Here is a 22,204-nt window from a genome sequence, read left to right on the forward strand (position 1 = left end):
TTCAGTACAAAACGTCTCCAGCCTTTACTAATATAGATAGTAAAAAAAAAAAAAAGAAGAAAAAACAGAGTGACAATCATTTCTGAGTAAAAAACGACGCTACAAAAATCCTCGTGTGACCCAGGCTGAGATGATGAGAAATTCCCCGCTGGCTCCCGGCCGAGCCCGGCTTGGGGCACTGTGTCCCCCCACCATGGGACCAGGGTCCGGCCCCACGCAGGGGGTCCCGGCCCCACGGCCAGAGCGGGAGGGGATGGGCTTTGGTCCAAGGGCGGCCGGCCGGCAGCGGGGCGGAGGCGGCAGGAAGGACAGCCCCTGCCCTCTGCACAGACATTTTCCAGCAGGCCAGCCCTGTGGCTCGCACCCCCCGTGCCAGGATGCCGCGCAGCATGGCCCCCCCGGCCACACCGGCACTTTCAGGCAGCGGCGCCACGAGGACCCCTTCCGTCCCCTCCGCTTCAAGTGCGATGCCAGCCCAGCGCCCTGCCCCATGGTTCGGCCCAGCCAGACGGACCCCCAGGCTCGGCTCCCCTAAGCCCCCGCACCATGGGGGCAATACCAGCATCACCAGCATGGCCCGCACATGCACAGCGCCGGCCAGAGGGCGGCGGGTGGCAGCGGGACGGGAGGGCATGGGGAGGTGGGAGGAGAAGATGCTGTGGGAAATGGGTGCGGGAGGAGGAAAAAGGGGTGAAACGGGAGACGGGGGGGCACAGGCCCAGAGCAGAGATCGGGAGCAGAGTATAAAAATGCCAGGGTGCACGCTGACGAGTTTATAAAAACGTACAAAAATAAGATATTCCCTTTTTGAAAATTAAGTAGGAACGTCCCCCAAGGCCCCCATCCCTGCCGCAGCCCACCGGGACAGGGCTGCCCGGCCAGCCCCGCCGGACAGGCACGCATCACCCTCCGCCCCGCGCCCCTGGCAGGCTGCCCGTCCCGCGGTGGCGGCAGCAGCCGCTCCGGCAGACACCGCCGTCGTCCCTGGTGGCACTCACAGCCCTGTGGGGAGCAAGAGGCAAGTTAGCACCCACCCCGGAGGGAATGGCATCCCCTCCCCGGGGGAAGCCCCCCATACCCCCACCCCAGTCAGCCGGATCCATCCCCCTCCCCGGCTCACCCGTGGTCCTCTCGCAGGCGGCGGTCCCCTTCTCGTGGGCGAGGTTGAGGCGGTTCTGCTCGGCGGCGATGCCGTTGGCCTCGGGGCTGCTGCTGCGGGCCGGGCTGGGGGGCCGCGGGGGGGGCTGGAGGTGGAAGGCCACCTCCAGGTGCTCCTGGGCCAGGCGCAGGTGCTCGCGCAGCCGGTCCAGCTCGTGCGCCGGGGGAGCCCCGGCCAGGGCGAAGCGCCCCGCCGCCGCCGCCTGGGCCAGGCTCTCCCGGTAGTCCAGCTTGCCGTCGGGCAGCGGGGCTTGCGGCGGCTCCTTCTTCAGCGAGTGGTAGGTGGGGGGTGCGCCGGGGGCTTTCCTGGGGTACTGCGGCGCGGGGCTGCCGCCAGCCGGGAGCGGGGGGCCGTCGGGCTGGCTCAGGGCGTCCCGGATGCGCCCCACGCCGAGGTGCACGAGCTCGCAGAGGTTGAGGAAGAGGCAGAGCCCGCTGACGGCGTACATGACGAGGAGGAAGATGGTCTTCTCGGTGGGGCGGGAGACAAAGCAGTCGACGGTGTGCGGGCAGGGGCTGCGGCTGCAGACGTAGGAGGGGCTCACCTCGAAGCGGTACAGCAGGTACTGCCCGAAGAGGAAAGCCGTCTCCAGCAGCGAGCGGCACAGCAAGTGCAGGACATAGACGCGCATCAGCCCGTCCTGCTTGATGCGGCGCCGGCCGTCATGCTTCTCTCCGCCCTCCGGGCTCTTCTCCTTCTCCACCTCGATCTCCTCAAAAATCATGGGGTCTTCTTCATTATCGTCCTCCGCCTCCTCGTAGTCCCGCCCGGCTCCCCGGCGCACCACTGGCATGCGTGCCCGCCGGGCTGCCGGTGCCCTGCGCCGCGAGGACTCGGGCATGCGGGCGATGCGGTGCATGGCGAAGCCCAGGTAGAGCACTGATGGCGTGGCCACCATGATGATCTGGAAGATCCAGAAGCGGACGTGGGAGAGCGGGGCGAAGGCATCGTAGCAGACGTTCTCGCAGCCCGGCTGCTGCGTGTTGCAGACGAACTTGCTCTGCTCGTCGTAGTAGATGGACTCGCCCCCCACGGCCGTCAGCACGATGCGGAAGACGATGAGGACGGTCAGCCAGATTTTGCCCACAAAGGTTGAGTGGTTGTTGATCTCCTCTAGGAGCCGCGTCAGGAAACTCCAGCTCATCCTGGCCAGGCAGTTGGCTCAAACCCTGCGGGGAAGGGGCAGGCAAACAGGCACTGAGCAAATCCGCGTGCACCCCACCAGGCCCCCCCAAACCACCAGCCACCACCCCAGCTCTGTCCCTCTCCCTCTCCCAGCACCGACGTCCCTTCCCTTACCCACAGGTCCACAAACAGAGTCCTGTGCGGGCAGTCATCTCCCCAAAACCGCGTCCCCTGCCCAGCGCCGCCTCCCCGCGCTCCCGTCCGCATCCTGCTCCCGCCCTGCCGCCAGCCAGGTGGGTGGAGGGGACCCGGGGAGCAGGGGAAAGGCTGGAACATCCCCGTCCCCTGCAGGACACATCTGGGGGAAGAGTCAGCACAGCCACAGTCAGGGTAAACACAGCAGCACGGGGCAGCGCCAGCTGGGGAGGGCGAGGGGACAGGCAGGGGACAGAACCGCCTCCTCCGCCCCCGGTGCCATGGCACCCGTCTGCCACCTGGTCCTGGGCAGGTCCCCAACCAGCACCACACCCTGCACCTGTACCCATACCCTCCCACGGGGGTCCATGGGCCCCCGGAGGAAGACAACACGCAGGCAGCACGGCAGGGTGCCAGCAGCCCCTCTGGCCCGCTGCAGCTGCCAGCCCCGAGCCCTGGCTAATGAGGGGCCCGCTGAGCAGCATCCCCCACCGTATGCCCACAAGCCAGGTCCTCTGCACCCCGCATTGCTCTCCCTTGAGGGCCGGCAGAGATGCAGCATCACTCTGCCCCACCAAACCTCGGCGCTGTGCCCACCCTCCTTTGGGACCCCCACCCCTCAATCCTTAAGAGCCCCCGAAGCCCGCAGTGGCCGGTGCTCAGAGCAGCCTGCAGCCCGGCAGCAAGGGCTGGTGGGGGAAGCGGAGCAGGAGAGCGATGGCGAGGGGCAGCGTGGGGCGGTCAAGGAATTGCACAAAGTCCCAGCGAAGCAGCTGACACCAGAGGTCAGGGAGGAAATTACGAGGACAGCGTCGTGGCTCCCGGCCAAAGGAGAAGACGCAAGAGGAGACACCCCACTGCCACCCCCGGTTTCAGCAGCTTGCGCACGAGCTGATGCAAGGGCAGCAGGTGGCAGGGCTGCCCGGGGCGAGCAGAAAGGATGTGTCCCCATGGAGCCCCCAGCCTCCCCCACGCCTCGCCTGCGCTCTGGCCAGACCCGTCCCATCACCTCCGGCCAGGGCACGTCCCTGAGGACGATGGCTCCCGCTGCACTCACGCCACTATCGTCCAGAATAAGAGGATCTTTTTGGCTTAGCTCAGCTTGCCTCCCGAGCAACCCCGCCTAAACAGAAAAGCCTCTCCAGCACAAGCACCCGCACCCAGGACACACTCCCGCTGATGGCCTGGTGCTCAGCACAGCCCGCTGAGCTGTGGGAGGTGGCACGAGCTGGCACCAGGGACGCAAACCCAGCCCATCAGGGCCACCACCTTGCTGTGGTCGAACACCCTGCAAGGTCTCGCTGCAGCCCCGTCTCCTTGGTGCGAGGTCCTCTCCCCCAGGACCCCACTGGAAGGATGCTTTGTGTCTGCGTTTAGCCCTTGCCTGGCAGCAGCACACCGGCCTGGCCCCAGGGTGAGGGGCTGGGGCAGGGGACAAGACCCGGGGACCAGGCAGGAGTGCAGCCCCGGGAGCTGGTAAGCCCAGGGAAAGGGAAAGCACACACGTGGGCACCGCCGTGGTGGCCAAGGTGAGGTGACACGGGGACAGACAGCAGCGTGGGTCAGGAGCTGCAGTGAGCACGGTTGGGGCAGAACAGAGCTCCCCGCACCCTTTTCCCCCGCCCGGCGCAGGGCCCCCCCAGGGCAGGTAGCCAGAGCCCAGCTCTCTGCTGAGGGGGACCAAGCCACCCACTGCCTCCCGGCCATGCCGTGAGTCAGGACCAGCACCACGTGCCTTGGCCAGGCCCTACACGTACATCCCAGCCCTACCGACCCCAGGTCCCCCTGCCTGGGGCCCCCAGGATCCCTCTGACCCAGCCCGCCCTGCCTAGGGACCCCACCTCCCCAGCCCACATCAGATCAGGGCCCAGCACCGGGCAGCGCACCCCGGGGCCAGCCCCTGCCTGCCCAGAGACCCCTGTCCCACTGACCCCAGCCCGCCCACGCTGGGACCCACTGACCCCTGCCAGCCTGGGGACCCAGCCCCGGCCCCCCCGGAGTCCCCAGCCGCACCGACGCCAGCCCACCAGGGACCTCCAGCCCTGCTGACCGCAGCCTGCCCGAGATCTCCAGCCCCCCCGATTCCCCCTGCCTGCGGCCCCCAGCCTCCCTGACCGCAGCCCCCCGCCCTCCCGGGGTACCGACGCCCGCCCCACCTGCCTGCCCCAGCCCCAGCCCCAGCCCCACCGACCCCTGCCCTCTCGCAGCCCCCCGCTCCCCGGCCCCACTCACGGCGTGCCGGGACGAGCGGCTCCCGCCGGCAGCGGCGGACAAAGCGGCGGGGCGGCGCGCCGCCGCCTCCCGCCGAACAAAGGGGCCCGGGGCCGCCCCGCCCCACGCCCGCCCGCCGGTGCGCACCGACCGCCCCGCACCGACCTGCGGCCGCGCTACTTGGCGCGGAGCTGCCGTCCCGCTCCGCCCCGGCCCCGCCGGCCCCGCGCCCGCCGGGTGACTCAGCCGCCGGGCGGGGCGCTGCCGCCCCCGGGCCCCGGCCTCGGCCCCGGCCCCGGCCCCCTCTCCGCCGCGGCTCGGGAGGCCGCGCAGGGCTGCGGGCAGGGGCCTGCCCCGGCCGAAACTCGCCCGAGCATCGCGTCTGTCGGCGACATGAGGCGCGGCAAACCCCGCTTTCCAGGCAGCCGCCGAAAACCACCCGTCGCCTGCTGCTCCCGGCCCCGGCAGCCCCATCCAGCCCCCGGTGGGCCGGCTCTCCCCCTCCACCCTTTGCCCCCGGGGAGCAAGTGGGCTCCTGCGATGCTGCCCCCGCCGAGGTGCGAAGCTGCGGCTCCCTGCTCGTTGCGGGGAAACGCTCCGAACGGCCGGTGCAGCACCAGCCCCGGGGCCCTGGCTCAGCCCGCGGGGTGTTCAGGGATGAGCAACACCTCCGAAGGAGCACTGGTGAGCCTGGCCGCAGGGGGAGAGGTGGGAGCCAGCGCTCCAGCCATGAGAGTCTCCTGGACAATAACCTCCTGTCCCCCATAACACCAAATTCTTCCTCTCCCAGTGAAGAGAGAGGATGGAAGAAAAGAGAGACTTGGTGGCACCAGAGGAGAGGTGGGCCCACACACAGTGGGAAGGTGGAGCAAAATGTGCCCGTGTGGTGGGAATGTGCTTCAAATCTTTTGAAGCCTGTGCTGTTTCTCGTGCCCCAGGCCAGGTCCCAGCAGCAGGAGCAGGCTGAGCACGCAGCATCTCCAGATGTGCCCTTAGAGAGCCACCACTGCTCGTCCTGGGCAATAGCACCGCTCTCCCAAGGCCAGAGCAGTGGCTTTGAGTCACCACCTTGGAGCCGTGGGCTGTCCCTCCGCAAGAGCACCCCGGCCACTCACTTTCTGCACTGCTAAAATTAGCTCTGGGGGATTTTGTCGGGGCTGAGCCCTCGTGCTGGGCCAACCACGCCCTTGATGTCCTGGGCGGAGCACCCCATCCTTGCACCCTTGTGTGGGGATGGGGAGGGATGCTGGGCTGCCTTTCGCAACCCGAATAGCTGGGGGGAAACTGGTGTCTGCGTAAGCTCGTGAAACACTGCTTCTCCCCACTGAAACACGTGCTCCCTCCTGCAGAAGGGTTTCCGTGAGCAGGCACTGGTGGGTGCAGCGCCTCCACCCACCTCCCGCAGGCAGCTCCGGGGGCTGGCTGCAGGAGGGCTGAGTAACCCCTGGGGCAAGGAGCGGGGTGGGAAGCAGGGCCACCGCATCCGATATGGGTTTTTGGTTATTCTGGGTCTGCTGAGTAACGGCAGCCCTGCCGCTTCCCTAAATCAGCAAGAGCCACCACGGCACTGCCCCTGCACAGTGCAGGAGGGCAACTAGAGCCCCCCAGAGCAGCGTGCTGCACCCCGACATGGGCGCAGGTGTGTGCACAAGAGGACGGGGGAAAGGGCCCCGCTTTGGGGCTTTGTTGCTCAATCCTTCCTTCCACCCTGCTCATGGATGGGTCCTTCCCAGGTGACAGCTTCAGCCATATGGAGGGAGAGCTGCAGCAGAAGGAAAGGGATTTGACCTGGCCATGAAGAAACACTTTCCATTGAATCCTGCCCCCACGCACGCAAGTGAGGGACTAACATTTCTGGAAGGGGAAATGCATGTTGCATGCCAGGGCACAGTCTCCATCCCAGGCCAGGAGCAACAGGCGGAGGTAGATGCAGGGAGACAGCAAGCTAAGCACAGAAACTCAAGCTTTTGGAAGGATGCAGGGAAGCGTTCAGGGCCAGGGAGGGAGTCTGGGCTGCAGGCAAGTGGCACCCGCAGTGCGGCACAGAGAGGTGGGAGCAGAGCAGGGGGCTGCCAGCACGAGGGCCATGTCCCGGCAGGCTGGGGAGGACCTGCTGGGGAGGGCAAACAGCACACGGCCTATGTTGAACCTCCTGCCAGGCGGTTAAAGCGGCTTGGGGTTTTCCTTCCCCACAGTCACCACTAGTTTTCAAGCGCTCCTAAGTCTTGCCTCCAGCCTGGCTTCACCCCCAGGCAGCCGAGCAGTTTGCCAGGGGTAAGGAACCTACGTGACTCTGACTCTGGTGCTCAGTGCGTTAAGAACAAGCCCCCACAGCAGCCTCACATTAAACTGGAGAGCGTGACCCACTGAGGCACTGCAAACAGAGGCCGTTGCACCCAGAACAAAGCCGCTTGTTGGGCCAGGGCCAGGTACAGCTGCCGCAGCAGCAGCATTTTTGCACAGCGCAGCTCAGCCCACGCCTGGGCTACGGGGCAGAGCTGGCCTCGGGAGGCCAGGCCCAGAGCCTGGTGTCGGACACCCCCCGCGGACAGGCGTTACTGTGCTTGCCAGCATCCGGCCATTGGTGTCAGAGCCCTCCCGCTTCCCCCGCGACAGTGCCCTGTGTGTCCCTGAGCTCTACCCTCATCTTGAGCTTGCAACACCTGAGTGCCTACACAGGCACCACCCTTTCAGACTGGGGCAGAGGCCAAACCCACAACAGCCGGGAAAGGAAGGTGGTGGGCGAAGGGTGTTGCCCACCCTCATCCCTTCCCACATCAGCTGAGGCTGACAGAGCCCGGGCCCATCGCGGGCAGGAAGGATGTGCAAGACCAGCAGCCTTGCGGGGTCCAGCTCAGAGACGAGCTTTGCAGAGGAAACAGGAGCACCGTCACCAACCACAAAAACCAGGATCAGCCCCAAACCACTAAGTCTGTGGGGCAGAGCCCAGAGCTGGAGCAAGTATGTGGAGCATGGCAGGATAGCTGCATGGCCTGGCAAGAGCGAGGGGAGCCGGTAATCGAGGAGATACGGCTGAGGAGGAGTGTAAACGCAGGGATAAGGAGAACATCCACTTCTGGGACAAATGCTACAGCTCAGGAAGGACGCAGCAAGAGCTCCCACAAGCAGCCCCTGCTCGCTGCTCAGCCACAGTGACGTGATGGAGGCACCCCCAGGGACTCCACCACCAGACCCTGCCTTGGCTGCTGGACACAGGGTGCCAGGGAGGGCACGGAGCCCAGTCTGGCTCTCACTAGCAGCCTCAGCTCCTGCCCTAATCTATAGGGCAGGACGGGCTGGGCCCTGCTACAACTGCCTCTGCTTCTGGGGACAGTAGCAGCGCAGCAGATGGTGGGGCCAGGCACCCCAGGCGTGTTTGCTGCAGGGCAGCGTGGACCCTGCCCAGCTGGTGCTCGGCAGCAGGATGAGGGAGGGGAGAGCTTGCTCCACCCTCCCCGAGCAGACCTGCAGGCTGGCAGGGCTGCAGGTGGGCAGCGCGAGTCCTCAGCATCACACATGCTCTTCCCAGATTAAACAACTGGGCTGGCACTGGGACAGGGAGCAGACAGCTCTATTAGGGACTGTTTGTCCTGATACAGGACGGCTCCACAAGTAGCTTAATAACCTTCTGATAACAGGCAGAGGCACGCTCCGTCGCAGGAGCACAAAGGGCAATGACCGTCCCCTTTAACACAGCCAAGAGTAGGCTGGGATGGCTTCAAAATAAAGTCCCTTCCCTCCCTGCTTGATTATGAAGCACAGCAAGGGGTACGTGGCAAAGCCCCTGCTCACCTCCCTCCTGCTAGGATCTCCTTCCGAGTTCCTGGGTGCTGACTTGTGCCAGCACCCCGGTACCGCACGTGGCACTCAAGCCCAGCCTGTGCTCGCTGCTCTTCCCCTGCCAGCCAAGCTGGAGGGCAGCCCAAAGGGAAGGGGTTTACACGGCCCCGGGCCATTGCTCTGTAAGCTGGGTAAGGAGCGCTGGCACCCGCAGGAGGGATGGAGCTGGCCAGGAAGGTCTGCAAGCCGCAGGGAATGTGTGCCTTTTGGTGCTACATCTCCAGTTCCCTGGAGATGAGGCCAGTAGGGATATTCTGCTCAAAGTAAATGACCAGTCCCTCCAGTCACCCAGTTTGATTAGAAACAAGGCTTCGTTAGTTAGACACAGTGCAAGGGGGCTGACAGCTAACCCACAGGCTATGTATGCTCAAGGCAGTACTGGTTTAGAAGGCAGAGACACGGAGTAGGAAGCACTGAAATAGCCAAACCCGTGACTGAGGCATCATTTTCATCGATGAGCTGAACAGCAAAGTAAGGCAGGGCTGGTACGTGCCTGTGGAAAAGTGGTGGTAGCTTCAGGCTCATGGCAATGGCCAGCCTGAGGCCTGAGCCCACAGCTGCCTGGGGCTGCCTGCAGCCTGCCTCCGGAGCCCTGCGGCCACCCCAGGCCTAGGCATCCCTCCAGCTACACACACCTCGAGAAGAGCCTGCTCCAGGCAGATGCAGGCAGGGAAATGCTGAGATTCAGACCAGCCTTGCTCCATGCTAGCAGCTGAGCGCTGGAGCCAAGCGCACCCAGAAAAGGAGAGGGGAAGGAGGGGGAAAACAGAGAGCGTCTAAGAGCACAGCTGGGGGACTGCGTGCTCAGAGCTGTGACAGGCAGAAGACATCTGCAGCTGGTTCAACAGCTGTCACACCTTTCCACAGACCCTGGCTCTCCTATGCAGTCCCTGTTCCTGCACAGCCATCAGTCGGAGCTGCCTGCAGTGCCAGAGTGGAGGAGGGTGTCCGGGAAGCCCTGCACACACCCAGCTGATGCAATGAGGCCAGTTAATCCTATCACTGGGCCTAGCGCGAGGAGCCCCACAGCCAAGTGTTCATGATCACAAATTAACCACAAAGGGGTTAATCTGGTAACCACCAGGACAAAACCCTAAGGGAAAACAAAGCAAGTGTTTCATCAAGAGGCAGGAGACAGGTTGTGGCAGCACATGTGAGCTTCCCTGTCAGTAGCTGGAGGAATGCAGAAGAGCAGGGAGCTGTTAACGGGACCAAAAGGCTAGTGCTGAGCTGAGGGCAGGGTCATGGCAAGAAGCAGAAGCAAATGAGTAGTCACTTCTGCAGTAAAAACCAGGAAGAGCTTGAGAAGAGCTACGGACAGGCTGTCATGGTTTAACCAGCTGTCGTGGCACACAGCTGAAACTTTTGGTTCTGGCAGTCCACACTTTGTCAGGCCCCTCAACAGATACCCAGACACTGGCGTGGCAGAGCAAAGGTGCGGCTCAGCCAAGATGGAAAAAGCAAGCTCCAGGGATGGGCTTTTTCAGGGGATCAGCTTACGCAGAAGAGACATCAATGAGCTGGTCCAATAACTCCAATTTTGACTCTTACCCTTTGTGAAAAATGCAGCTATAGAAGGTGAAGACAGTACTTACACAAGCTCCTTAAATGGCAAGATGAAGACGGAAAACCCTTACTGGTCTTTACTGGCTCAGCTCTCTCAGACTCCTTCCCCTGGACAAAGTGCTAGGTGCTGGCAGCGCTTCCACTGAGCTCACTCCCGCTTGCGATCTGAGATTGCTCCAAAGGAACGGAGAGCAGCAGCCATATGCCCATTTAGGAAGAGGGGAGAAAGTGGAATGCATTGTGACATCTGCCTCAAGACAGTATAGATCTTGTCAATCAAGTCTATAGAAGGCTAGATAAAAATATCGGCCACTGCAGGCCTTCAGCAACTCAACTGCTTCTGGAAGTGACAGGAGAAAGTCTAATAGTACAGCGATTCCAAGAACATCCAACAGCCTGCTGCGAGGTGGCCTTCAGACCACTACAAAGTATGGCAGCTGAACTCCCCGCTCTCCTAAGGCTATGAGGATGGCATAGCTGGGTTTGAGCAGGGAGGGAAACTTTATCTCCTCTGACCAGGTGAGACTGGAGCGGCAGGATGCTGTGGGACCCAGTCACTGCTGTTTTCTAGATGAAAGAAGCTGAAGCCACAGACACCAGCTTAGGGTATGTGGAAGGTTTGGATGTCGTAGAGACTGTTGCAAAGAGCTGCCATGCTCAGTAACCAGAGAAAATAGGCATCAGGACACTGAATGACAAATACACGTCTTTAAAGAAATCAAGATCTCCTCGCCATAAAAGAGGTTTTGTCACCAAGGATTCAGGAGTTGGAAAACTTGCCCTGAAACCGTGCATTGAACAGTCATAGCAAGACAGAGACACTGCTCTGGGAAAAGCAACCATCAGTAAAGGTCCCCGCTCGGGGTATCAGATCCCACCTGGCAACACCTCAATGTCACAGGCCCATTTCTGCTCACCCCAACAGGGAGCTTCAGCTGCATCGGAACACAGCATCTCCACTTGCTCTTCACTGGGCAGGGTGCAGAGGCCCTGTGACACAGCAAGCCCAGGCCAGGCAGCACCATTTTTTCAGCTGCATTTAACTCTGTGCAGGAGAGGTTGAGACAAGGTAAAGCCTGGTACAGGGAAGAACCTGGGGGTAGGTATTCCCACCTCCACAGCCACAGCAGCAACAGCTCCTGTGAGAGGCATGCCTCGGAGGGCCTGTACAGCCAGTAAGCGGGGGCTGGAAGCAAACAGGATGCTCACCTGAGGGCGACTGTCACAGGAGAACAACACAACCAGTATCTGCTGTCAGTCTGATCCTGTTTGGGCCTTGTTCCTCGGTCGCTGCTTGGGAGCCAGGCAGGTGAAGATTAGTCTAGCAGCCCATCAGTACCCACCCTGAACAGGAGCGGGAGAATGGCTCGAACCCTGCGAGATGTTGTGGAACCCTTGAGGCTGCTGCAAAGCTAGTATGCAAGACCTTACAAAGACATTACAGCAGTGGAAGAGGATGAAACAAGGAAAACGTGACAATTCAATAAATATAAGCTTTTATTACAATAGAAAATAGTAAAACTCATGTTAAAATAGACTCTTGCTTTTGGACTGCTCAGAAAACCCTAAGCCTCACTTTTACCCGCCAGTGCCCAACAGGGTCCTGACCCCTTAGCGACGCGTAACAAGTTTCTGTGCTAAGAGCCTCACAGCTCCTCCCTCCCCAGTGACAGTGAAAGACTACAGCAGCAGACTTAGCCATGCCCCGCCAGGCAGGCAGGTGGGGGCTCTCTGTGGGGTTATTAGTACAACAAGCCTCATCTCCTTGTGCAGTCAGGCTCCTGTTTGAAGCAGGCAGCTTTAGGGAAGCCATGGACAAGAGGGAGGGGGAGGAAAAGAAAAAAAAAAAAATCAGCAGCAGATAACGGCAGCTGTTCTGAGACAGCTAAGAAGGCAGCAAATACACCTGCTAGAAAGACCACAGCGCCCAACTGCCTCTGGCCTGCTGTTTGCCTAGTACCACAGCATGTCCCACTGAACATGCTCTGCCCTGGCTCCCCTCCTCCTTCAGTGACACTCCATGTGACCCTGAAGGAGACTAGCAGACACTGCCAAGTTAAAACTCTGTGTAGCTTATGCAGTATTAAAGGGAACACCCTCCACCTCCTCCTTCCATGGCCAGCCCAGTGCAAGTGAATGACTGTGCAGTCTGGACCATCGTGTGCTCCCCTCCTCCTCACCAAAAAGGGCCAGGGGCAAGAGTAGAGTAGAAAGCAGAGGCCACAGGACAGCAAGGTCAGATAGGAGTGGGAGACACTTGTGCACCACTGCCAGCACAGCAGCACTCTTGGCTCCAAGTCCTGCCCACCTACAGCCAGCAAGCTCACTCCAGTCCCTCGTACACAGCCCTCCGTAGCTCGATTGAGAACATCTCCTCCCAGGGCCCGCGGATCCACTCCACCAGCTCCACCAGGAGCTGAGGGCACTCTGTGCGGATGTGCCAAGTGCTCTCCACCTTCAGCACCTGGGAGGGAGGAAAGAGAGGGAGGCGGATGAGCAGGGCCTAGGCTCAAAGGCACTGATCAGCCCTGAGCCGCCATTCCCCAGCGCAGCTGCCAGCTCCTCCCAATTCCTAAGTGACATCCTCCTCCCTCTCTGCTGCCAGCCGCGGAAGTGTCCCTGCACGACTTTTGTGCAGCAGCGATTCACTGTGCTCTCCTGCCTCTGCGGTACAAGGCCCTAGGTTAGGATGGGAGATGACAGCCCCAAGATACTCTTGGGAGGAACAGGATCCAAGCACAATCCAGCCCCCAGCATCTTGTGTGTCCCATGACCACCTCCTGGTTACCTCATCATAAAGCATCAGCTTGATGTCACAAGGACAGAGGCGATAGGTTATGACATTGCTAATACTGCTGATCGGCTGCTTCTCCTTCAACTGGATGTTGCTCCTAGGAGGCGTTTCTGTCTCATGGTCTTCATCCAAGGAGGACTGCACCTGCCACTGGTGATTCTCCTCCAGCAGAAACAGCATGCTTCGGGTGCTCAGCAGGGTCACAGGGAAAGCAGATGCCCCTAAAAGGATACGAGGGAATAGGAGAGGCTTTGCTGAGAGCCTGAGTCACCACAGAACCAGCTTTGCTTTCCATTCCTCCCCTAGGGAAATCCTTTCCAGCAACAGTAACTGGGTGAACAGCCTTATCCAGCTTCCTGACTGAAGAAGGGGAGCAGGGTATCTAAATGTGGCTAGGCTTGACCAGTTTATCCAAGCTCATTGCAGGAGCATGCATATGAAAGACCACCACCCAGCAAGCCTTGTCCAGCCTACGTTCCTCATGTGAGGTGTGAAAAGACACTTGAGTCCTTTGACGTCTTAAACAACACTTTACTACTCCTTAGTTAAAAGCCAGCAGCTCCAGCTGAAAGGCTGCCTTTTTTGGCCTGAATTCGTCTGGCTGGAGATATCTGATGGTTGGAACAAAGAGCACACACATAAAGTTTAATACCAAGTTGGGATGTGTCATAAGTATGGCAGGAAGCAAAGTAATTTTGATAAACTGTAGGGAGCATAAATATCACCCAGCTGATTTCAGTGGATGCAAAGGAAAAGCACTGGAACTTGGGAATAAGTCAGATGCACAGAAATAGGGAACCACTAGCAGAACTGGCTGAGGTCACAGGGGATCACAGTCTGCTACAGCAACGTGTTGCTTTTCTTGTCACATCTCACTCTGGGGAATTAGTAGGAATATCAGAAATTGCGATGTTTAATTAGCCCTGTCTACTTGGCAGTGAGGCCTCAGCTGGAACTGTGTCCTGTTTTGGGCACCATACTCTAAAAAAGGAGGAAAAACTGTAGAGTAAGAAAAACGCACTTTAAGTTCTCCCTCCCACAGGCTATTTGTTCAGCTTGAGGAGACCAATAAACATACTTCCCACAGATTCCTTCTCATTCTCGTTCTCTCACTCCTCCCCAATGGCCAATGGGGAAGGAGGATGCAAGAGCAGTAACAAATTGGTCAGAATGTGATTAACAGCTAGGTTGATTTTTTCAGTGTCCCAAGCTAAGATGACACTGGAATTGTTCACTGAAGACTCAAATCCCAGGTTTAGCACATGTGGCCCTCAGCAAGCCCTGGGACAGGACTTGGTAGGCTCCAGCAGGCTGCTCCTGTCCTACGGTCTCAAGTTCCGGACACCTGCTTCTGTTTTCCCAAACCGAGGAGCCTTTCAGCTCCTCACACAAACCAGCTGTGTGTATAACCCCTCAGCTTTCCCTCAGCTCAGGGCAACGATCCAGCCCTTAGATCATTTCCAGCTTCTCAGAAGCCATTCTGAGTTGTCACCAAACCTGGTGTGCAAGACCAACTGCTCCCTGGAGCCTGGACTTCCACATCAAAAAGGGCTGGGAGACTCATTGGATATATAGGAAGAAGCACGCTGCTACCCTGCATGTCTCAGCACTTTAAAAAAAAAAAAAAAAAAAGCCCTCACCCATGCCCCCGCCCCATCTCTGCTGCAATGGCCCAGCTCTGTTCCCACAGACTGTACACTAAAAACACAAGCATATAAGCAGACAGCACAAGGTGTGGGACACCTGGCCACTGAGATCTTCTGTACCTTGGATCAGGTAGGCCAGCAGGTAGAAGAAACAAGTGTCATTTGCAGCTGCAGAAACTGTGGTCTTAGAGTCCAGCAGAGGCCTAGAGGAGATACAACAGCAGGCCGGTCAAGGAATTGCTCTGTTTCGAGTCTCGGCTTGCTGTGAACTAGCTACTGTTCACTGTCCTCTTGAGGATGGGAGGGACCCATCTCTTCCAGATGTTGCTAAATTCCTCTCTCTCTTGTTACTCTGCCCACCACCTTGCCAGCTAGGAACCAAATGCTTCTCGCAAGGGAGGAGCCAACTCTATGCCTCCCCCTTTTCCTCCCTCCGTTATATTCTGCTCAGGCTCCTCCAGGAGAGCTGGAGTTGCCCAGCCTGGCTCAGTCCGTGACATCCCTTTGCCTGCTCACCCCCCTGTGCAGCAGGCACCTGAGCCAGCTGCCTTAAACCTGTAACGTAGGCCTGGCTGCTGCTCCAGTGGTGCCTCCTCCTGTGCTGCCCTGTTTTGAGTACTACGCTTCCCAGGCACTGCTGGACAAGCAGACATCCTCTTCTATTTGAACCCCCAACCTCTCAGAGGCTGTTCTTACCATAGCCAATGTTGTGGGTTCATTTCCACAGTGGGGATTTCCTTCACCTTACTCCTGTGCTTAGCAGGCAGCTCTTGCATGAGATCTAAGGAGGGAGAGAAGGTACACATCTTTTACTGCAAGCCCAAGGGCAGGACATAACAGCTCAGGATGGTTCTCTAGTCTATGGAGAGGCACTGGAAGCTATGATGCCAGTGGGGTTTCTCCCCGAACTTTTTTCGGAGCTGGCAAGAAGTGGATATCCAACATACATCCAACTACAGCTCTCCAAGAGCAAATCTTCCAAATCCTCTCCCTCCCCCGCCCCCGCTACTCTTACATGTCAGGGTCTGCAGGAACTGGTCACAGCAGCTTTGGTTCCGGATCAGCAGATTGTAGGAGGCTTTTGGATTCTCAAACTCCATTCGCAAGCTCTGGTGGCAGAGTCCCACTTCCAGATGGGAAATATCAGACAGGTAGTGAGAGTCATTCTTCTTCAGCCAGTCTGCAGGTTGTCCCCTAATCACAGAGCACAGCCCTCAGCTGCAGCAGGCTGCCCCGTCTCCTCTCCCACATCAGATTGCAGTGGGGGAGGGAGGAGTTGCCAGAAGAGCCTTTGCATGTCACCACACCTCCAGGGTAAGGCCAGCACAGGCTGGCACTACCCAGCACTCACTTGCCACCATTCTCCTCACCTGATAACCCCAGTGACTTCCAGAACATAAATCTTGAGATCAGAGGCAACCAGGATTGAGAGGAACTCTCCTTGTCGGCCAAACTTCACCATGACCACCTAGAGCACAGAGAGGTGGGTCACAGCAACGGCCTGCCCCTTGCCAGCCCACCCATGGAAAGGACCGACTCAAACACACTTCAGCTGCCTTCACACCTCACAGTCTCTGGGATGCCATCCCAGAGCGGAACTTGCAGGGTGGCTAGAAGGATAGCCAAGGAGCTGTAGGAGTGGTGCTGCAGGAGCTCACCTTGAGGAAGCACTGGAACTCCTCAGCATTCTCCTCAAAAACCTCCATATCCAGGTACAGCTTCAGGCGGTGATCCACAGAACGGAAGTCCCTCGTGTTCAGGGTGCCGTTTACAGCTGAGGAGAGCAAAGGGTAGGACTGACACTCTGCCCCCGACCAGATGCTGCCCACGCATGCAGACTGGCACCAGGGCAGCAGTGTCACCCCCTCTGCACACCTGCTTCCATCAAGTCTCTCCTCAGGAAAAAGGGCCAAAGCCAGGGCTTTCCAGGCCACAGGTCTCAATGTGGAGACATGAGGGGACTCCATCACTCTCACACTTGCTTTTTCAGATACACAAAGCTTTGGTCTAACCCATCTTCAGCTTATGCTCAGCTTAGTCACAGGAGGACACTGCTTTGCTGCCAGATTTGGCAGGAGGGCATTCTTTATCACAAAGACAGAAAGACATTTCTCATTTCAGCAGATGTCAGCTCAGGTCAACTTTTTAAACTCTGACTTCGACTGTAGTAAGGCTAAAGGGGACTGAGGAAGACACCAATAAAACTGCTTAAGAACATAATTAGGTTTCTCATACAATTGTACGACCAAATAATTTATACAACAGCCATGATACTGCCCGAGAGTACACACTTCCCAGTGGAGCCTGTTCTCACCAGAAACACTAATCAACTTCTCCTCAACAGGAACTTTTTCATGTGCTCAGTTTAAATTGGGACCTTGTGATTTGACCCAAAACAAGAGACTGCTTTATTTCTTACACTTCAAGTGTACAAGACTGAACAAGGCAGTCCTAAACATTGTTCCTACACCAAATCCTCTTCAGAGGCACAGCAGTCTTGAAAGGCTAGGGGACATCTCTATAGATCAAGAAGCTGATGGAAAATCAGGACTAGACTGCAGTTGCAGTGGAGTCACTTGGTGGGCTGGACCAGATAACCTCCATAGCTCCTTTCCAACTTCAGTTATTCTGTAAATCACAAGCTGATGCCCAAGCAAAGGCAGTCTGCTACACCAGAAATCCAAGGCCCTTCACAAAAAGCATTTGTGGACCTCCTAGTAACTGCTATCTTGCACAATAGCCCTCACATAGCCAGCACACAGTCCCTTCTTTTGGACAGGCTTTGTCATCTGAAGCTCACAAAGACCACTGGGGAAAGCACAAGTAACTGTAGATCCACTAACCAGAGCCTCCAACAAACACACCAGCCTCACACTGCACGTAAGTCAGAGAATAAAGACAGAGAAATTGTGCATACTATTCTCCAAAGGTAATGCTCCACCTGGCAGCTCACTGGTGCCACAGGAACCCAGTGTGTCCATAACTGAGCAGTGCAGCTCCCAGAACAAGACCCTATTATTCAGAGTCTGAGCAATGTCAGGGATTAGCAGCCGAGTTCTCCCTACCTTCAGGCATGAGGATTGAACAGAGGGGAATGAAAAACTCCGCTCACAAGAACCATGGTCACTGCTGCTCGTGCTTGATGACCCCCCTTCCCCATTAAACAGGAGGCAGCGCACCCTGCAAGCGGGTGATAAAGTGATAAAGCCCAACACCAAGCTGTGCACACCTCTAAATCCTGCACAGCTCCTACATACTCACAGGGACTGAGATTCCATGTTTCCTCAGACTCGGAGTTCAAAGAGAGCTGGGAAGGAGTGGGCCCGCGAGAAACACTGTAACGGTAGCTCCCCATCAAGCTGCCCCCATTGGTGTCTGTGTGGCTGAGGGACAAGTACTGGCTCTTCGTGCTCAGCTCCTTCCTCCCGCAGCCCCCATCTGAACTGCGGGAGCTGGAATGGAGGGTGCCGTCATGCTCGCCACTCAGCTCCGGGGTCCTGGTGCTGTTGCTGGTATCCATCTCCGAGCTGTCCTCCCCGCCGATGTAGAACTTCCCACTCTCACTGGCCAGGGCAGGTGCTTCCTCTGGGCCCTCCTGCTGGCTGCCTCCCTCCAGGACAGAGTCTGACAGGTCCTCACTCGTGCTATCAGGGCCAGGTGGCAAAGGTGTGCTGGAGCACACCTCTGAAGGCAGGATGACCACATGGTCACTGGAACAACTGGGACAGGCTATGGGCTCACCAGCTGCTGCAGTATCTGTGGAAGATTTTGTCAGGGATAAAGAAAAAGCAGAACAGCTCTCCCCCAAAAAAATTTTACTTTTTTTTTTTTCCTCCGCAAACCAGAAACCATCCCTTTCAAAGCAGACAATAGTTATAGTCCAACTTGAGCAGCTTGTTGAGCAACTCTCTTCAGAATCATCTCCTACTCACCTCCTCTCTCAAATCAACATGAAATTCTGGATCAGTGCCAGCAGCCACCTGAAATAGCTCTGTTCAAATTTAGGATCACCAGTGTGTGCTGTAGTTGCAACTGAATCTACATCAGGGCTTTGGCTCATGACTTTCCTCCACTTCATGTCCACAAGTGTTCACATAGCCTTTGAAGCTCAAGCTTATCACCAGTCAATCCAACCTTCCTTAGCCACCTCCATCCCCAGCTTGGTTTATCCTCCAGCCAGCCAAACCACAGGCATGCCATGTCCCTTCTCCAGCTGTCCTCATCCCTCCTGACTCCAATTCCTGATGCTCCCTTCCCGCACACCACAGCAGACTCCCAGCTGGATCTTGGGACTTCCTCTACCTTGGCCAGGTGGCAAGAAAGTGTCCCGGGGTGGAGGGAAGTGCTGCAGCCAGGACAGCACTTCTGCCCTCACTGCAGTACTTCAATCCCAGGATACTTCATCAAACGAGCAGCATCTTCCGAGCTAAGGCTGGGCACTCCCCACTCCAAATATAAACTGAGCTTTGAAAAACTCAGCAATCAGAAGATGCCTATTCAGCACTAGCCATGTTTCAGCCAAAATACTACATCTAGTTTCAGAAACTCAAAGAAAAATGTGGACAAATGGGAAAGAGTACAAAGGAGACCAGCAAGAATAACTGCATTGTATGAGATATGACTGACAAGCAAATTATCTAGGGAGTTGAGCTTATTTAGTCTAGAGGACAGAAGACAGGACTAGTCACGGGGGGAGAACAATGGCCCACAAGTACAAAGAAAGGACTAATCATTCCCCATAAGGGAAGCAAGAGTAGGCTTAGGATCACAGCCAGGGAGACTTAGGTTAGGGTTCTGGTTGTTTTTCTGATGTCTAACAGCCAAAGTTTTACTTCAAATACTCCTCCGTTAGCAAAAGCCCTTTAGAACAAAATAATCTGTGGCAGAACTGACCACGGTTTCAACAAGACGAGAGACTACATGACCTTTAAGGTCTCTCCCAGACTTCAGACTTCTGTGGACCATCTGCAATTACTAGCACCCCTATGTTCTCCCAGACCCCAGGCCACTCACAACAGGGGTGCTGTTTGCTTAACCTTAAAACAGTGGCTTATTCCTGCTAGTGAACAAGGCAAGCTCTTCCCAGTCCAAGTGGGCCAAGTGAGAGTACATCCCACAACAGGTTTTAATTCCAGGACAGCCGAGGCATCACCCTCTCCTATACATTCCATGCTCTGCACCGCAGTTGCTGTTCTGCCAGTCTGCCTGGGCATTAGCAAGCATCCTTTTTCCAGGCACTACATCCTACCTTGATTTGAGATGACTAGGGTCTCCAGGATTTTGGTGTCTCCAACCTCTGAAGGATAGGAACCTTGATGCCAGGGAGCCAGGGACTGTGAAAACTCCTGCTTGCATTTCAGGCACTGGAGCTTCGTGGATCCCTTCTCCTGGTCCTGATTTCGCCGATTCTCCTCAACAGCTGGGGACACCACTTCAAGGACACACTGAAAGTAGCAGCACAGGGAAAAGAGTGCTAAGCAGGCAGCTATAACCATCCTAATAAAAGCAAGCCTGTGACATTAGCAAGTCTCCTCACATGCCTTTCTACGGCATTTCAGAGTGCAAGGGGTGCAGGGCCATTTCCCAGCTAACAGAGTAAAACAGCCAGTCTGTGCAAGACTTGCCAAGGGCACGGAGCTTCACTGCAGAAGACCAAGAGAACTTGTTTTTGCAGGTCTGTGCCTTGTGTCTACATATTGACAGGCTCTCCCTGGAACTATGATCTCAAAGGTCCCATCTATTTGTGCCTTCTCTGTAACAACTTGTTTAAATGTACTTAACAGTACCTCAAGAAAAATACTTGGATTTGAGACTGGAGTCCTACAGCAGCTGTGCAGATCAGAGCTGCCATCGCACTAACACTCTCACTGTCCAGAGGGCTAAGTACAGGCTGGTGCATCACTCAGCACCCAAGAAACATTATGTTGCATGTGCACAACAAGCAAGGATCACTAACTTGACTACTAAGTTTTCTCCCCAAGAGGGAGAAAACTGCAAAGCTTTCTCCTTGAGAGCACCCTTTGTGCTCCAGGAGCTCCACTGCCCATGGCCATGCTCACAGGGCCCTCCTGTGCAGCAGGAGAAATCCTGAGCTTACAAGCCAGACATGGGCTGCCACAGGGCAGCAGATGCACATGTGCTCTGAGAACAGGGGCCCTGTGCTGGCTGGAAGAATTCAGTGTCTTCCAGTAACACTGCCCCCCTACCCAGGCTTCCCCCTCTAGCCTCCCCTACCTGTAGACACTGCTCCGGGCAGTCGTCGAGCACCACGTATTTGCGCTTCTGCCGGTCCTTGCGAATGTAGCTGAAGTGCAATGTGAGGACAGGGAAAACTCGCTCCAGGTCCTGCAGGAGACAGAAAACACCGGTTCTAGAAAGAGGGTGCAGCATCCAGTATACAGACTACATTTGTTTGCAACTGGCTGAAACATGGCCATACAAGCACTTAATTTATTAACCCTTGAGTAGCACTCCATAGCTGATAGCATTTGGGAGTCTGGTAAAATGGGCATAAATAAATACGTAAATAAATAAAAATAAAGCTCATGAGTGCTGAGAACAACAGTAAGTTTCAAGGCCAAGAACAAAGCATTTCAAACAAAACACCTTTTCATGAAGGTATTTCAGAAGAATATCAAGCCACAAACATTCAAGAGGTACAAGGGCAGGAAATAAAATGAGTTGGAGCTTTTGGGGAAAACAGTATTAGAGAAGCCTGTGAACATGTCCATGCACACACTGAATGCTAAAATCCTACCACGAGGAAAAAGAGATTTCCAAACTCCCTTTCTAAAGAACCACAAAAACAAAATAGGGCTAGTAGTGCTAAAGCATGCACTTAGAGCGGATGGAAAACTGCCCACTGAGCTACCAGTAGCTTTCTAAACATCACACTAGGCTCAGTGCTGCACTGTCTAAGGAAAAGTGCAATCCACAAACAGTCCTCCAAGGCCAGAGTGATATCCCAGAAGGAATGGATGGGAAGCAGGTCCCCATTTCATTTAGACTCCTCTTGAGAAGTCTCTCATTCCTGCACACTGGAACAAGTCCAGCCATTGTCTTTTAACTCCAGTTTTGGAACAGAATTGGTGCTGGCTTCTGCTGCATTATCACAGATACTCTAAGCAATGCAGATGCTGTTAGATACACATGCATTGGATGGAAGAGATGCTCAAGCAATCAGGCTTTGCAGGAGCTAGGAAAAGACCTTCAGGGTACTCTGACAGAAGCCCAAAGCCAGAACGCTGGCCCACACGGGGAGTAAGATGCCAAAGGATCACACAGAGGCATAACTCACCATCCTCTTCCAGTTCATTTCGGAGGTCTCCACCTTCTGCAGGCATTTCAGCTCCAGCTTGTGGAGGACTCTGGCAGCCTTCAGTTCCACCTCCATCACATGCCTAGCTGTGACTCGCAGGAAGATCCAGTCTGGCTCTGGATCCCCTTCATCTTCTATTTGGCTCACCAGCACTGGCTGGCAGAGGTCCACTGCCGAACAAGACACAGTGCAGGTCAGCACACACAGCAGGCCTTCAGGCCTGCTTGGCCCAAGTCCTTAGAATTCCCACAATACTGGGCAGCATGATAAAGCTTCAGGGATATCACATTCGATCCATCTATTCTATCGTCACCCAAGCCCTCAAACACAGCAGTGAAAGGACCTGTTTA

At 56.7% G+C, this 22,204-nt stretch overlaps 2 protein-coding genes across 10 annotated transcripts in view; both read right to left on the bottom strand.

Moving 5' to 3' along the window:
- LOC142083533 (gap junction gamma-1 protein-like) lies at window positions 1-13,099 on the bottom strand. Of its 9 annotated transcripts, XM_075153060.1 has the most exons (4): window positions 11,306-11,412; window positions 2,459-2,642; window positions 1,121-2,328; window positions 1-1,002 (listed from the first exon to the last, which is right to left on the bottom strand). In XM_075153060.1, exons 3-4 carry the CDS (start codon window positions 2,301-2,303, stop codon window positions 995-997), a joined length of 1,191 nt encoding a protein of 396 aa, XP_075009161.1. In that variant the 5' UTR covers window positions 2,304-2,328; window positions 2,459-2,642; window positions 11,306-11,412; the 3' UTR covers window positions 1-994. The 9 variants fall into 9 exon arrangements, with proteins under 9 accessions (XP_075009161.1, XP_075009158.1, XP_075009160.1 ...); XM_075153057.1 differs by lacking the exons at window positions 2,459-2,642; window positions 11,306-11,412 and adding an exon at window positions 12,885-13,099; XM_075153059.1 differs by lacking the exons at window positions 2,459-2,642; window positions 11,306-11,412 and adding an exon at window positions 12,439-12,524.
- The window catches only part of STK11IP (serine/threonine kinase 11 interacting protein), a 19,767-nt gene continuing 9,138 nt past the window's right edge, over window positions 11,576-22,204 (bottom strand). Inside the window, exons 14-24 of the mRNA XM_075153053.1 lie at window positions 21,834-22,024; window positions 20,771-20,881; window positions 19,785-19,980; window positions 17,798-18,292; window positions 16,195-16,310; window positions 15,907-16,004; window positions 15,552-15,730; window positions 15,233-15,317; window positions 14,657-14,739; window positions 12,885-13,111; window positions 11,576-12,560 (exon numbers count right to left, since the gene is read on the bottom strand). Of these exons, the coding sequence (XP_075009154.1) occupies window positions 12,420-12,560; window positions 12,885-13,111; window positions 14,657-14,739; window positions 15,233-15,317; window positions 15,552-15,730; window positions 15,907-16,004; window positions 16,195-16,310; window positions 17,798-18,292; window positions 19,785-19,980; window positions 20,771-20,881; window positions 21,834-22,024 (1,922 nt within the window). The 3' untranslated portion in view covers window positions 11,576-12,419. The remainder of the gene's footprint in view (window positions 12,561-12,884; window positions 13,112-14,656; window positions 14,740-15,232; window positions 15,318-15,551; window positions 15,731-15,906; window positions 16,005-16,194; window positions 16,311-17,797; window positions 18,293-19,784; window positions 19,981-20,770; window positions 20,882-21,833; window positions 22,025-22,204) is intronic.

This window comes from Calonectris borealis, chromosome 6 (assembly GCF_964195595.1).
Source record: "Calonectris borealis chromosome 6, bCalBor7.hap1.2, whole genome shotgun sequence".
NCBI classification, from domain to species: domain Eukaryota; kingdom Metazoa; phylum Chordata; class Aves; order Procellariiformes; family Procellariidae; genus Calonectris; species Calonectris borealis.

Bases quoted from the DNA above. Each gene is read 5' to 3' on its own strand.
- LOC142083533 (XM_075153057.1), bottom strand. From the start codon at position 2,303: ATGAGCTGGAGTTTCCTGACGCGGCTCCTAGAGGAGATCAACAACCAC.